The sequence below is a fragment of the Melitaea cinxia genome, chromosome 3 (genome assembly GCF_905220565.1).
Source record: "Melitaea cinxia chromosome 3, ilMelCinx1.1, whole genome shotgun sequence".
NCBI lineage: Eukaryota > Metazoa > Arthropoda > Insecta > Lepidoptera > Nymphalidae > Melitaea > Melitaea cinxia.
The window spans coordinates 7144945-7162436 of record NC_059396.1 but is presented as its reverse complement, the minus strand read 5'-3'; the positions used below and the strand labels follow the sequence as shown (position 1 = coordinate 7162436).

At 31.1% G+C, this 17492-nt stretch overlaps 2 protein-coding genes across 2 annotated transcripts in view; both read left to right on the top strand.

The window, feature by feature from the left end:
• Positions 1 to 8032: 8032 nt before the first annotated feature.
• LOC123669358 (glucose-6-phosphate 1-dehydrogenase) lies at positions 8033 to 10421 on the top strand. Its single transcript, XM_045602965.1, has one exon. The coding sequence runs from the start codon at positions 8209 to 8211 to the stop codon at positions 9691 to 9693; it is 1485 nt and encodes a 494-aa protein (XP_045458921.1). The 5' UTR covers positions 8033 to 8208; the 3' UTR covers positions 9694 to 10421.
• A 6363-nt stretch (positions 10422 to 16784) lies between these two features.
• Positions 16785 to 17492, top strand: part of LOC123669357 (RB1-inducible coiled-coil protein 1) — a 32615-nt gene continuing 31907 nt past the window's right edge. The window contains exon 1 of the mRNA XM_045602964.1: positions 16785 to 17033. The gene's annotated coding sequence lies outside the window, so the exon portion shown is untranslated. The remainder of the gene's footprint in view (positions 17034 to 17492) is intronic.

Sequence of the window (17492 nt, the reverse complement as noted above, 5' to 3'; positions counted from 1 at the left end):
ATCAGTTTAGACTCCTACCCCCTCCCTTGGCGAGATTTGCCTGGACCCCCCCCCCCATCTATTAGGTGAGATAGACGCTAAAAATATTTTAAACTAAATCCATTTTTATTATTCAAGAAAATAATAAGCCGTTAATATATAGTATAGTTAATTTACTTAAATTAAATAAAATTCAAAGCAAAAACTAAATGATTTTAAGAGCCATGAGATGTATTTTAGCGGGCAAAATGAACACTCAAATATTACTGACCGTGTATATATGTGACCATGTATATAATTTTTTTTCAATTTTTTTTCTTTTTTTTATATCAATAAACGTATAATTTTATATCAATGTATAAAATTAGACTTAATTAATTAATTAATTAATTCTTGGGTTTAATGGCTTTCAGTTAGTGTTAATAAAGTAACTGACTGACGTATAACGCCATCTGTTTGTCATTCAGGTAAATACAAATAAGCGCCATCTCTGTAACATTATTATGACTAACACTCAACATTATTGTGAGATATTTGGGGCCTGTTTCACTGTTTGTTTATAAAGTTTATTTCACGAATAAGTTATTGATAGGTTTTATTATTAGCCATACAGGCCCATTTTAACGTCTCCTGGCCTGTAGGGAAATCGGAGTGTGTTTCACATTTAATAAATTACAACTTGAGTATTTACAGGATGCAAATTTAAATATATCACAAATAAATAGGAGTTTGATGATGAAAATAAAAATGTAGTATCCATAAACTTCTTTGAGCTACATCCATTACAGTTAAATTAAATAGCTATTCCCTATTAAATATTGGTATTAATAAAAATGCTACAGAATAATAGACTGATAGCAAGTAAGATTTTTAACTTAAAAAATATTAATATTTTAAAAATCTTATACAAAATTCTCATGTCACAATGTTACTTACAATAATACTCCTCCGAAACAGCTGGACCCATTTTTTTTTAATTTTGCTTGCATATCGGGTAGGTCTGAGAATGGGCCGTCTATTTTTCATAACCCTAAGTTTTATAAGGGGGGTAAATAACATATATGGCAAAACAACGTTTGCCAACAACAAGTATTATTAAATAATTATATAAGCCACTTACATACAATGCTATTGCTAGCTACTAATATTATCTTGTTTTATATTTCATAATTTTTCTAATTCTATTTTGCTAAGTAATTTTATTGAAATCATTATACCACTTTTGAAAATAGTTTATTTCAAGTACAAAAAATACTTAAATCCTCCATTTAAGTATATATATAAAGAAAATAAAAACTAAAGCTTAATATTTGGTGCAAGATCACATAAATGATAAAGATTAAATGATAAAGACTAAGTTGCACAGCATTTTATACAAGACATTACCAATTTTGTAATAAACACAGTTTATTGAATAAAAGAGTAACTGCGGAGTTTCTTGTCGGTTCTTCTCTGCAGAATCTACATTCCAAGACTGTGCCGAAGTTCACGTAAAAAAGAATTAAAACTTTTATTTGTCAAATGATGATTCAAAGGTGATTTTGAACCCTATTTGAATAAAATTATTTTAATTTGAATATTTATGAAAATATTTGTATTTCCAAATGAATATAATAAATGCAAATTTGTAAATATTTCATACTTAAACTACACAATTATTATACTTGTATGTAGATAGTTAAAAATTTTGGTTTAACGCATAGGCTAGTCGCAAAATAAAAAAGGTTCAGGACTCATACAGATTAATTTATGGGTTATTCTAGAAAGTACTATTAGAAGTAATTTGCTAGGTATAAATAGTATTTTTGTTTTTAAGTATGTTCTGTGTATAGCCAATACTATAAGATTGCATCAAACATTTGTATCTTAATAATGTCTTTAATATGTTAGTAAGCGATCTCTAGTTAAAAAAGTTTACAATTTGATATAATAGAAAAGTAACAGTAGTAGTACAGTTAGAATAATTTAATTAATAAGTGTTTTAATTCTTTTTAATTTTTACAACAGATTATTAAAAAAAACTATTTATTATCCTATTAGTTTTGTAGTTTAGAAAACAAAATTAAATTAAAACACTATCTGAAACTAGCTTAATTAATTGTATAGATATTATTTACATAAGATTAATTTAATTCTTAAGGTAATTTACTGCAATTAATAATACTAACGCAACACTGACTAGAACTATCACAATATTCAAAAATACTTTGTGAAACAAAAATATCTATAGCTATAAAAATAATATATATAGCATTAGTATTTTAAAACAGTTTAGCTAGAATATTATGAAGCATAAGATCACCACACTGTATTTATCATTAAAAAACTTGTTTTTTTTTGTAATTATTTCAGTTTAATGTAACACATGACTTAGTTGTTTATTCTTACTACTAGGTTTAAATATGTTATTACTCGCCTGGTTCTCTCGAGGGCTCCATCCTCTGCCGTAATTTGGTTATCTTCTATAACAGCACTTTCATATATCAGTTCAGTCACAACGATGAACCTGTCAGTAACAAGGTCGTTGAACTAAATATACCTACGATTTCAAATACTATACTACAAAAGTAAAGTCCTTATGATAAAAAACAAACACATTCAATAAAACTTGGTACTTGCAGATTTACATTAAAAGTATAATGCGGTCAAGTTATTATAAATAAAATTTCTTTCATAGTATCTAATCCCGCAAAGTGACAAAACCAAAAACATATAGCGTCACGTCACCCAAACGTCACTTGTAATATTGTTAGTAACTAATATTTTAAATATAACCATTTTATTTGTAATTTAATTATCCGTTAAATTATTAACGTCGGCCCTAACAAATGATTATTCTCAAAACATTTTTTTTTGTTTTAAAACCTTTAATTCATGTATAACTATGTTAAATAAAAGTATGGCGTGAAGAAGAAAGGAGAACCATCTTATATGAAGATACAGCTGAAAAAGTGTCCGCTACCAACGTTAAATTATAGTTCAAAATTCAACTGAAATGGCGTAAATATCACCAAAAGTATGATATAAAGTGAGCAATTACAGAGAACGTAAAGTATACCGAGTTCGAAATAAAAAAATTGGTATCTATAACCTAGTCTAGACAATTACTGTTATAACTTTGAAAGTCAATAAATTATTGTGAATCATAAAGAGCTTTTGCTGTGAACATAAAGTGACAATTATGATAAAAGTTGTAAAAGCGAAAGTATTTCTGTTCGTATGTATTTACCTCTCCTTATTGTTCTTTAATTTTTAAAATTACCCTCGTGCTACAATGACGTCCTCTATTTAATTACTTTGAACGGACACTTTCTGATATATAAAGATGATGCTCCTTTCTTCTACGCTCTTTGTAAATTTGTAGTGTGCGTTCCACTGAGTGACCGCAACGATCGTAACACCCTTTCTATCGTTCCACTTAAGGCCCGTGGCTATCGCGAGCGATCGCTCGACATCATAGGTGACGTCACTGTTCGCGACCATATCCCATCCACTTCGCCCACAAAATACTGGTGCGTCAGAGTTGGCTTTCATCAAAAAGTTGCGGGAATTAAAAAAAAAACAACTGAGCATATCAAATAATGTTATCTCTCATTCGATTCAGCAAAAAGGCACCGATAAATTCAGGAATCCACGTTGAGTTAAATTTTACTCCAATTCAGGCGAAATATTTATTCATAACCCCATAGATGCCTGTTTTCACCATACCGCCATATTTCGAGCACACAGCTGATACTTGACACTTGACAGCACCCAACGGGCCTTAGGTGGAACGATAGAATGGGATGGGCGGGCGTTGCGGACGCTTAGTGGAATGCGGCCAATGTGTTTCACTTCAGGTTTTAAAGAAATTAAATTATTTAAAAAATTGTTTCTTCACGGATATTTATGGACTTTAATAAAAAGGTTAAATAGTATATAAGGCCTTGATTTTATTTTTGATTTGAACACTAAAAAACAATTAACCTTAACTGAGGTAATGACTGAGGAAGGACTGTTGAAAATGTCCTGCTCAAAATATAGAGCAGCCCTACTGGGGTAGTACCTTACAGAAGATCACAGATAAACAACACTGATTTCAAGCAGTGTTGTGTTCCTGTTGGTGAGTAAGGTGACCAGAGCTCCTGGGGAGAACTGGGGATGGGGTTGCCGAGGCAACGCACTTGCGATGTTTCTGGTGTTGCAGTCGTCTATAATACTTCTGTTTGCCAACCGAGAAATATAGAAAAAACTCTGAGCAATCTATATGCTTGGCTTTTTCCGCTTCCCATAATTTCCTGAATGCTTAAATTGAATTATTTGAATCGTAGTTTTTCACTTTGTTTTGACAATTTTTTATGCTGTGTGGTTACGCAGTAAAGAATAAAGCCACCCCCACTCTTCCCGTGGGTGTCGTAAGAGGTGACTAAGGGATAACACAGTTCCACTACTACCCTGGGACTTAAAGAGCCGACCGATGGCGGGATAACCATCCAACTGCTGACTTTGAAATACACAGCGTCAACAATAGCAGCGTCTTCGGTGTGACTATGGGCAAAACACATGAGTTCACGCCATTTTTGGCCTGATCTTGTGGAGGCCTATGTCCAGAAGTGGACTGTGGTAGGCTGAAATGATTGATATTTTTTGATACTCCAAATTGCATACAAATAATTATTGGACACTTTAAGTGACAGTTATTGGGGTATACCTATAGTCCGTAATGTATGAGGTTCTAATTAAATTAAGACATTTGGCAAGCGGGCACCACGCTAAGCAAGCGTTGGTGACCGCAGGGCTGGCTTTGTCGCACCGAAGACGCTGCTGCCTGTCTTCGGCTTTTGTATTTCAAAGCCAGGCGGGATAACCAATCAACTGGATGGTTATTCCGCCATCGGTCAGCTTTATAAGTTACAAGGTGGTAGCGGAACTGTGTTATCCCTTAGTTGCCTCTTATAACACAAACGGGAAGAGAGGGGGTGGCTATATTCTTTACTGCCGTAGCCAAACTACGGCAGTAACGAATATAGCCACGGCGTACGGCAGTACGGCACGTTGAATTCTCCATTACAAACGTAACACCGCATTTTGTAAAAAAGTTCGTTTAAGACTGGAAAGGACTGCTTCGCGAACACGAACTAAAGTTCGCAAAAGTGATGAAGATCGGGTCTACTATCCCAAAAAAGGACTGCTGAATCACCGTATTCTGCGGACCCTAAGAAAATTATTTTTAGAATAGCAGTAATCTCTGTGAATAACTTTACAGTTGGTACATTCACGAGTTTTTACTCAATTTTAGGGTGGTTGGGGGTTTGTGTAGGGGGTCGGGGTTGATTTTAGGGGGGGGGGGGGGTCGATTGAGAATTTCGACCAGCATGTTGATATCCATCTCTTTTAAAAACTTAAGCTAATTCTTGCAAAGTGAATTAAGGAAGGGTGTGTGGGGGTTGGTGGGAGTCGGGGGGGTCGAGCTGTAGGTGGTCGGGGGTCTATTTTGAGGGGGTATAGTTTAGAATTATGTTAAGCATGTTGGTGCCTATCTCTTCGCTAAACTGCAGTCGATTATTGTAAAGTAAGTATTGCATTTTGGGGGGTTTGGGGGGTTGTAGAGGGTCGTGGGTTAAACTTGGGGGTTTGTGCATTGAGACTTTTGATCAACATGTTAAAAACTACCCCTATGCAAAATTTCAGCCAATTTAGCTGAGAGCCATTTTCCATACAAATTGTGCGGGGTCCTTTACTAGACAAATTGCATTTATTTCCCAATAATAAAAATACATATATCAATTTGTTAATATTTAGCAATAAGTATTAACATTAATTAAGTAGTTTGTTCCACCACGTAGCATTTAAGTGAAACAAAAATATAATAATCCAACAATAAATATCTGAAACACACGATTGCGGCTTATCGACACATTAATTCTATATACGACTTCTTTTTTAATATTGGAAGTACATTTTTTTTAACCTTAGCATACTCAAATTTCTAGAATCTAGTATTACCTATAAAGTAATTTAAATTCAAGTTATCGTCGATTGTTGTTTACAGTGATTTGCGGGTTCTATTCCCACTCGGGATGGAGGAGGGCGTTGCCTTTCCTATCCCTAATCATTAGAAGATATTTGCTGCTGAGTCCTGCCTCAATTAAAAACATCTTCAGAACTTATTTTATTTATTTATTTCATAATTTGATTTTAATAAGTTAGTGTTTGTACTTTATTTTTCTAAAACTAACAACCGCTAGTGTAGTGATGCGAGTAGTCACCTAAAAACCCGACGGTTTGCGGGTTCGATTCGCGCTCGGACTGGATATTTGTATATGAACAAATATTTCTTTCCGGTTTGAATGTCTGTCCTTGTAGGTCTCCCCACCGTCCCGTGATAATCGAAGGAATCACGCCTACCTTCTACAGATCTTTTAACAAAAAAAAAAAAAAAAAAAAATACTAACAACACTTCCCACGCCACTCGATTCTAATTGGTTGTCGCCAGTAAACAGGAAAGCGATACACCGCAGGAAATAAATTGAGCTACTAATAACTCAATTTTAGGGATTAGGGCATTTGCGCATGTTTAGGGACTATGATGCGTCTTGATGGTTTTAGGGTAATGACGTAAAGTGGTATTTTGAAGGTAAAGGCAACGGTAAAGTTATCGGTTAAAAGGTAATGGTATCAGGTAAGTGGTTGTAATATTGTGGTAGCCTATTGAGTTACTATTACTACTCTAGTAATAATAGTTCAAAGTGATAGGTGGCCACACATATCAAAATAAACAAACTAATCATACATTTGAATTGGAGTAATACAATATTTTTATCTTATTTAACAAAAATCACAATTGTAATGTAAACATTTTACTACACTGGATGTTTAAAAAAATTAAATACGAAATAATCGTATTATGACGTTTTTGTTTTGGGTCGTTATGTTATCTAAAATTATAAAGAAATGTCATCATTTACATAATATGCTTATTCAGGGCATGACAATTATATACCTCTACTTCAATGATATAATAAATCTATTCTCACCTCAATGCTCTACTTCTGTTATTTTAAAACTGTCACGTAATTGTTGTTTATCGTATATATTATATATATATTCTCGGTAATCTGTGAGTTATGTTGTATTACAGTCGACCAAAGCGGGAAAAACGACGCAGAAGAAAAACGACGAGTTGTAAAAGAAAATTATTTTTATGTGTAAAATAGTTAATTATAGTGATTGAATTAATTATTTCAGTAACAGATTATAAATAATGACGACAATTCTGGTGTAGTAGTGCAAGTCACGGTCACGGGTTCGATTCCCGCTCGGAGTGGATATTTGTGTTTATACAAATATTTATTTCTGGTCTGGTTATTAGTCCTTGTGGGTCTCCCCATCGTGGCTCGGAGAGCACAATAATCCGTCGGTCCCGGTTTTTATGATGTACACCTGAGAGCAAATCGTTACTCATAGTAGGGAATATATCCGCCAACCCTAATTGGAGCAGCGTGATAGATTAAGCTCTGATCCTTCTCCTAGATGGGAAAAGAAGCCTATACCCAGCACTTGGATATTACAGACTAAAGCGTTATAAATATACATAAATGACCATTGAGCACTTATAAATGAAAAGGATCCAACGAAAAATATCAAACATTGGATTATATTAAAATATTAAAAAGCAAACTTAATTTTTATTGAAGGGCTACTCAACATTTACAAGGATCAAGAACTTGTTCGGCACTCTATCTAGCAATTCCTAAAAAAAAATTGAAACTTATAATCCTATTAACGATCTATTAATATCTATGCAAATCTTCTATTGGTGACATAACAAACTCAGACTTCAAGGTTTAATTTAAATGGTATAGCTTAAATGTGAATAAAAAAGATCGATATTGTATGATTAAAAGACGAACATTAAGAAAAGACATGGCTAGATGGCCTTTTATATATTATTGAACAATTGGACAAAACACATTAGATAACGCTGTATGGCTTAGTACCCTTGCCTACCCTATGATGAGGACAAATGAAACAAAAAATATATATATTAATAAAATGTTATGTCATTGTCACAGTCAGAATCAAAGAGTAAAATAACTAGCTTGTCAGAATATTAAAGTCCCACCGCTAAGCTTGCGCTAAACTTAAACTAGTTATCAGTTTACTCTATATTCAGTTTAATATAAGCTACAGTTTGTTGCAGTCGTCTCTAACATTTCACTGTAACATAATACTTAAGAAATAAACACAATGGAAAATAAAACTGATTTCCAATATCCTCATACTTTTGTACTTCTTGGAGCGTCGGGTGATCTTGCTAAGAAAAAAATATATCCGACAATTTGGTATTTATATCGTGATAATTTATTACCGAAAAATACAAAATTCATTGGCTATGCTCGAACGAAACAGACTTTAGAAGATATCAAGGAACAATCAAAGAAGTATATAAAAGTGCGACCCGGTGATGAAAAGAAATTGGAAGAGTTTTGGGAAGCGAACGATTATGTTTCTGGTTCCTATGATAAAAGAGTTGACTATGAACTTTTAAATCAACATATTAGCAAGTTTGAAAAAGGACCAACTGCTAATAGAATATTTTACTTAGCAGTGCCACCCACAATATTTGAAGATGTTACGGTTAACATAAGAAATGCTTGTGTTGCTCTCAAGGGATATACTCGAGTCATTATAGAAAAACCATTTGGTAGAGATGATGAAAGTTCTGATAAATTAAGTAATCACTTGGCCAGTTTATTTAAAGAAGAACAGATTTATAGAATTGACCACTACCTAGGTAAAGAAATGGTCCAAAATTTGATGACACTGAGATTTGCCAATCAAATTTTTAGCCCTTCTTGGAACAGGGAAAATATTGCTTCGGTCTTAATATCTTTTAAAGAACCCTTTGGAACCGAAGGTAGGGGAGGTTATTTTGATAATTTTGGAATAGTGCGAGATGTCATGCAAAATCACCTTTTGCAAATACTTTCACTAGTTGCTATGGAGAAACCAGTAACTTTGAATCCTAATGACATTAGAGATGAAAAAGTTAAAGTTCTAAGGCATATAAAGCCTATACAACTCCAAAATGTATTGGTTGGCCAGTATGTTGGCAACCCTACTGGGCAAGGACAAGAAAAACTTGGTTACCTTGATGACCCAACTGTGCCTAATGATTCTGTGACTCCAACATATGCAATAGCTGTTTTATACATTGACAATTCACGATGGCAAGGTGTTCCATTCATTCTAAGATGTGGAAAAGCTCTGAATGAAAGAAAAGCTGAAGTAAGAGTGCAATATAAAGATGTACCTGGAGATATCTTTGGAGGTCATACAAAAAGAAATGAATTAGTGATACGTGTGCAACCTGGTGAAGCCTTATATTTGAAGTTGATGAGTAAATCTCCAGGAATGAAATTTGATTTAATGGAAACTGAATTAGATTTAACATATAGTATGCGCTACAAAGAAGCTGATGTACCTGATGCTTATGAAAGATTAATACTGGATGTTTTTACTGGAACTCAGATGCATTTTGTAAGAAATGATGAATTAAAGGAAGCATGGCGTATTTTCACACCAGTGTTGAAACAATTAGAGGAGCAACACATAAAACCACTCAGTTATGTGTATGGATCTCGAGGACCACCTGAAGCAGATGCTAAGTTAGCTGAATGTGACTTTAAGTATTCAGGATCTTACAAATGGCAAAAACCAACATTTTCTTAGTAGTGGCTACTACTTATATCTTAAATAAAGGTGGAGGTATTTTATTGCAGCCTTATGTTGGTTTTTTTTATTTTATTTGCTGCACAGGTATATTATTTAAGCTTAGAAGGTGTTTTCTCATTCTCATTCCAAATTTTTCCATTCTTAATTTTATATTTCTACTAAGGTCATTTAAAAGTCAAATAGCTTAAAGTGAGTTTAGAACATAAGTTACATGTTGTTTTTTATAATAGAACAATAAATTATATTAATTTATTATCATGCTTAAATCTTGATTTGTGATTTAAAAAATAATAAAGAAGACAGTATCTAATTGTTAACAAAATTGATTTTAAGAAAGTCCACTACATACAAGTTAGTTACACTGATTATGCAGAGGTCAAAGATTTCACCTTGAAATGCAGATTTACTGTTAATATTTCAGTTGCAATGGGATTGTACAAATGTTATAAAGACATATATTTCAATTTATAAATATAGTATATGTATCATTTATGTTATAACATTGTGTAATTTTTTATACTCTACAATTGATATTATTTGGCTCAAAACAATTACTAAGCAATTCCTGCTTCAATATTGATAAGTGTTTATCGTATATGAGATAAGTTTTCTGGAAAGTGTAATTGATTACTGTCACTGATAAATTTGCTTGATAAAAGATTATTGTTATTCTTATTATTATTGGTATAAAATACATTTCCTGTTAATGTTATTGTGAACAAAAATGTGCTTTTAATTTAGTTGAGAAGGTATTGGATATACAAGAATTTATATAAAACAAACAATAATGTGATATCATATAACGTACAGTTCTATATTTTTTTACAATAATGTTGTATACAAGTAAAAATATTTGGCATAATAATAGTTATAAGATTTGCATTTAAAATTGTAAAGCCATTTATTAGATGTTATTGAATATTTTTATTACCATTTCTTAACATTTCGTTTTATATAGTTTATAACTAAGTTAAAAATAATATCTTGATGACATTAATAATTAAATTAATGGATTTTTGAATGTTATACACGAATCACAATTAATAAAACAACTTTTAAAAAGCAAATATGTATTTATATTGATGATTATAAACCACCCTGTTGAAAGTAATAAAAACTCTCTTTTTTCTAAAAAAACTTATTTTGTTAAAATAATTTGTGAAATAAAACCAGATACACTGAAGTACAGCTAATGTCATACAAACATTTTTATAGATGCATTTAATTGATACCATTGATATAAAAGAAACTAGGATAAACAATCTTTTTTATTTTTAAACAAATAATTAGTAGAGTTCAAGTGATTTCTTCTTAACATTTAGGTTCTCCTAATTGATATCGGAATAAGAATATAAGTCACTAAACGTACATAGATATTAGATACACTTATGTACAAGTCAGAATATAATAATGGATCTCATGAAACTTTATGCTCCGCAAAAATACCATCAAAACTGAGTTTTAATGTAAGTACAAACACGTATGTGTTTGTACTTATTTAAGGATTTGCGGCTGATATACATAATTTTTATTTTTCCTTTGATTGTTTAAGCTCTGTAGACTCTGTACTTTGGGGAGTGTGCCCTGGAGCTGCATGAGCTCATACATCCATCTCCTTTCTTCCATCGGACTTACAGACGTACCAGTACCACAGGCTTTCATCCCTCCGTGATTGATATACCCCCTTCATACATACAAAGCCCTTCAAATCATCTTTTTTAATACGCACGGCCAAGGAGTGGAATTCCCTGCCGGCGCGGGCGTCTGTATTTCCGAGTTGATACAACCCGAATATGATTAAAGGGCTATTTTATTACTATTTAAGTACCTATATAAAAATCATTATTACAAAGAAAAATAATTATTATAACTATTTTAAAGATGGCGTTGAAACTTAAAATCAGTCTACTTAAAAAAAGGAATCTGGGCGGCGCGCAATGATTTAGCTCTTCTATGGGTCTGAAAAAAACAAAAAAAACAAAACGGATTTTTAATAATTATAAATACATATATCACAGGACGTAAAATGAAAAAAGAAATATTTTTTTTTTGAAGAAATAGCACGTTGTTGATATTTGCAGTCCGAAATTTTTCAATTTTTTAAATCACGTTGTGTATTTATAACAAAAATTTTATTTTTTGTCCTGCGATAGCTGTTAGTGTTATTATGTGCTAATAAATAGCACATTAAAATTTAAAACAAATCTACTGTGTAGTTTTTTTTTGCCTAGTGCCAGGCAGAAAAAAAGTTGTTTTGAGATAAACGTGCTTAAAATATTAGTCAAGAAAATTCTCAAAAAAATTAGATTTGAACCTCAGATTTGAACGTATACTTACGATTAATCAGTTATTACAGCACCATACAGTATACCCTCAATCCTTTCAAAGTCTTTATTTTTTTTACTTTTTTCAGCTCTTAACTCAGGTAAAGAAACCGAAGCAGACGTGTTCCGTCGAACAATAGAATATGAGCAATTCTCAAAATAATGCTGAATAATTTTTATTATGACTTTAAAAAACAAAATGACAGTATCCTACTTATTAATGTTTCCAATTAATAAAGAAATAATCAAATTTGACTATTTTTTATAAAACTACCTTATTTATTTAATATTTCTTGGAAAAAATATAAGTTTTTAAGACAATGGTCTAAAAATGTTCTTATTACGTTACCGAATAAAATTCGTTAAAAATGAAAACACGTAAAAGTTTGCAAACCTTTTTAATAAATTTTAAATATTTTAAATGAAAACACAGACAGAGAACGGAAAACTTTAATTATAAGATCAATACTTTAGAAGAAATAGACCACATTTTGTCCATTTCGTTACCTTTGGAACACGTGCTTGGAAAACATTTTAAATTATTAAGTTCACAGGCAGAATCTCAGTCATTTTTTAATTAAAATTACAAAATAAATCAACAATCTATGCTGTAACACTCTTAATTATTATAAAAAATTGTTAAATTTTAAATATTAATAGAAGAATCGGTCATCTCTATCAGGACAATAACAAAGTAGGAACATTGGTAACACAACAAGAACTTATAAGGCTGAGTATATACAATACACAATTCAAAACAATGTTTTTATTTAACATAATTCGAACTTAAGATTGAGAATGACGTTAATTAGCTATTTTAGAAATCACAAATTTTGTTCGAGCATAGTATTTTAAATATATGTATATGTTGAATACTGTACTATCAAACACATTTCACGTAAAAATTAATTATACTTATTCTAAAGTAAATAAATCAAAAATCCTTATAGGTTAGTATATCTAAATCACAAATGGGATATCAAATAAACTTAATTATTATTTACTTAGTAATAATTATGAAATTATTATCAGGAATCAGGATTTTATTATCAGGAATCAGGATTATTAGGGGAATTCAGGAAACCACACTCAGAACCACAACAAAAAATCGTAGAATTTAACCCTAGAACCCGATTGAAGTGCCACCTACTTACTGGGTCTAATTGTTAATCTAAGCCATCTACGACCCACTTAAACACAAAAAAATCATTGGAAATCGGACAAAAGCTTATACTTTGAATAAATGTGCTACTCAATGGTGAAAACCCCATCCATACACAACGTACATACATACAAACATACAGGTCAAACTGAGAACCTCGAACCCGAGAAAAGAACTAAATACTTATAGACATAAAGTCAAAAATAACCCTCCCTTATATTGTGCTATAGTTGGGTAACAATGCAATGTAGACTCTGCCTTACGTTTTCCTATTTTGTTACTTCATATTCTTCTTATACATAATCAAACAAAAGTAACCAAAGAGGAAGTAACGAACATAGACCAGAAGTTTTATTTCATCTATTTCTACAATAAAATCTGATAAAATCGACTGTAGGTGATAAGATATCAAAAATGTATTAAACAATTATCAATTCTTAACACTATAAACATTAAAAATTATAAACTTACCCTTGTTAATACAGTTACAAAACAAGAAGAAAATTTTGAATCCGGCGCGCACCACACAATGAAACGATATTTTCAAATAAATTCGAAAAGTGGAGGCAATGCTAATTTTAGATTTTCGTTCTTCGCAAATGTTGCCGGTGCACAGAAAATCATAATCTACTAACTTGTTTTTAAATATTTTCCATAAACCACGTAACAAAATAAGAAAATACAAAAGGAACTTTTTAAAGACGTGTTATAAAATATATTTATTTTTAAAATATGCAATGTTTTTCGCAAAAATGTATATTCGAGTGATAAATTGATAGTAACAGCGTAAAATAGCATCATAAAATTAAATGTTAGCCCATAATATTAAAAAAAAAACTAATAGAAAGTCATACACTGCTAAATGGGACACATCACTCTCCATACATTTGCACACACAATAGTTTATCTTTTTTTGTTTTTTTTTCATAAATTATCAATTTGTCATAAGAATGAAAGCAGGAATGTAAACAGTAATTCAGTGATTTTATTTATTTAATTATTATCTTGAACATAATATTATTCTACCATTTAAAAAAATTAAGTCAATTTATGGGACAGCAATACAACGATCATTCAGCATTATTTTGAGAATTGCTCATAAATCACTGGACCGACCAGCTCGACTACCTGCTTTGGCGCTGACCTTTTAAATAGGTTTTACAATATGAAATACCGAAAATATCGTCACCATTTTTTAACTGTATGTTTTTGAAATACTATACTTTCGAAATATTTAAAAAAAAAAAAATCGAAATTTCTAGACACCGGGGGTCCCCTTAAGAATAGATTTAACATCGGTAAATTGAGTAGGCCATTTGGGGTCTGTTTCACCTCCATTAATAAGCTACAATTTTATATTCACAGGTAGCGAATAGAAATATTCCATTTAAAGTGGAAATCGATAGTGAAAAAGGAAAATACACCCTAAACTTTTTATCTGTTGGATACCTTCGCACATGTCCGATAGATTTAACAGAAACCAGTGAAACAGGCCGGGGTTAGTACCTTTACTAGTAATTAATTACATAGATCATTGGTCAGAAATTATTGCATTTCAATAATCAATAAGTAAAAATAATTTAATACGTGATTATCTTATATATATAAAAAATGAATGTTGCTAAGCGCATAACTTGAGAATGGCTCGACCAATTCGGTTAATTTATTGTTTTGTATGTTCCATAAGACCCACGAAAGGTTTTAACTTCCTCTTATAATTTTTTTTTTTTTTTTTTTATTTTATTACCATACAAACATGTAACAAAAGTACAATTTACACATTCACAAAAAAACCAATTAGGTTTACATAGGAATATGTCGTTCAACAATCATTCGCAACACAAAAATCACAATACAGTTCTTAATCAAAACAAAACAACATAATTATGACGGTAGTATTAAAAGAAATCCGACTCAGTAAATACAAAAAAAAAAATTTACATATACAAACATGTTAAATATACAAAGACCATATTGATACAGGCTGTTATAGCTTTTTCAAGAAATGCATCTTAAGTATGTATTTTATATTTGTTGGAGTTATATTATTTCTTAATTCTAGATCAAGATCGTTGACTAAAACCGGAATGAGATAGGCGCTGGTGCGTTTGCCGTATATATTTTTGATTTTAGGTATATTTAATTTTTTGTTTGTGACTTGACGTGTGGCAATTTTGTGTTCCTTTAACTCTTGAATGTCCAAATTGAAGAATTGTTCTTTAAGTAAATTGTAATTTACAAGGTCGTGAACGGGAAGTGTTTTACAGATTTTGAATAATAGATTATCATTATTAGCGCAGTCCATTTTAATTTTAGGCGGTACAATGTTTTTAATTATTCTTATTTGCAATCGATGGATACTATTTAGTTATGTGCGATACGTACGTCCATAACTACTGAGCCCGTAGGACAAGACAGAGGTTATAAAGGCATTATAAATAAGCAAGCGTGTATGGAAAGAAATACGGTTTTTTATTATTACGATGTTGGCTAAAAATGCTCTTAATTTTTCACATATACGATTAATATGTGGTTGCCAGTTTAAGTTGCGATCTATTACAAGACCAAGATATGTGTGGTTGTCTACGACCTCAATGGGTTGGCAATCATTCGGACAAGTCATAGATAATTGATGGTTATGAAGGCAGGAGTGACAACGGGATATTAATTTTTTTTGAAGAATGTCTCTTTTATGAGGTGAGCTAATGTGGACTAATTTTGTTTTTTGCGCATTTAGATGTGATTCTACTGATGTGTCTGATGTCTGATGTCTGTGATGTGTGATGATTTCTATGTTTAAAACTTAAAAAAAAATTAAAAAAAAATAATCCAAGTAAAAATTTATTAACTTTTGACAGAACGAAGTCTGTGCGGGCAGCTAGTAAAATAATAACTTTTTCAAAAATAGATATAGAAGTAAAATATAATGTTCTAAAATTTTATATAGCTTTCCTCGGTAAACGGACTCCAACACGACGAAAATAATTTTTCAGTTAGAACCAGAAGTTCAAACAAAAACCAAATAAGCTTTATAGTATTAGTAAAATAATTAAGGATTTTGATTTGATTTGTTATTATTATGCGCTAAACATTTCTGTTTTTTAATTAATTTAAATTTTTAATATATATATATACTAGCTGACCCGGCGAACTTCGTATCGCCTAACACAAACTTTATCGTATGGTATTAAAGTTCAAATTGACTTTTAAGTATTATCACAAATCTTTTGTATGGGAGTATAGAAAAGTGTTGTTTTTAGACTTTTTCAGGAAATTTAATTTTTTTTTTTTTTAGAATTTTTCTCTCCGTAAGAACCATTCTCGTACTTCAAGGAATATTTTAAAAAAAGAATTAGCGATATCGGTCCAACCGTTCTCGAGTTTTGCGCTTAGCAACACATTCAGCGACTCATTTTTATATTATAGAGATACGGCCACATATAATATATAACGGGCCACAGGCGTTATAATGCGATTTAAGCTTTAAGCACGGGTTTTAAAGGCACATTAAGAAGAAACGAATGCTATCATTGAATAGATATTAAAATATTATATTATTGCGTAGCTATACACGCTACCAAGTTACCATAATATGTAGTTGCTTAATATGTAGTCTGTGGTCTGTCGCTTTCAGCTGAGTTTAGTTTACGTCGTTCAAGCTTGGTGCGTGCAATGGTGGTGTTATGATAAAAAAATCATTATTACTAAAAATCATTATTGTGATATGCGTTATGTCATTGCCAATACTATCAAAATAAGGAGTATAATAAAATGAAACCATTATTTTTTCCGATTTCTCTAATTATCAAATGGAGAAATGTAACGATTATCGCATAATATCAGCGTTGTTTGTAAGTATGTATTGTATCTTTGTTGTTTGAACGCAAAAAAAACAACGCGTTCCATTATGATAGTTAGCTTTAATACTATGGAATTTTAATTTAATTTTTATATTATTACGACATTCTGTGTGAAAATGTAATCAACTTGTTTTTAAATGCAATTAAAAGCGATTTCATTTGTTCACTAATTGTGACGTTTGTATTTATTTTTGGTTAGTTATGAGGCTTTTTTTATCTTGTTATATATATGCTTAGGCGTAAATGTTATAAAATGTACGAAACTATTTTGTAATTTACTTGTTGCTATTAACTTTTAAGAAGTAGCTATTTACATTTTTGTTTTCTCTTATCTATAAATTATAAATACATATAAAACGAAAATTGGTCTATTTCGTAATTATTTGAGGTCACAAAGATAAACATGATAATTAATGAGTCTGTTTGCACATATTTAACTTAATATTTATT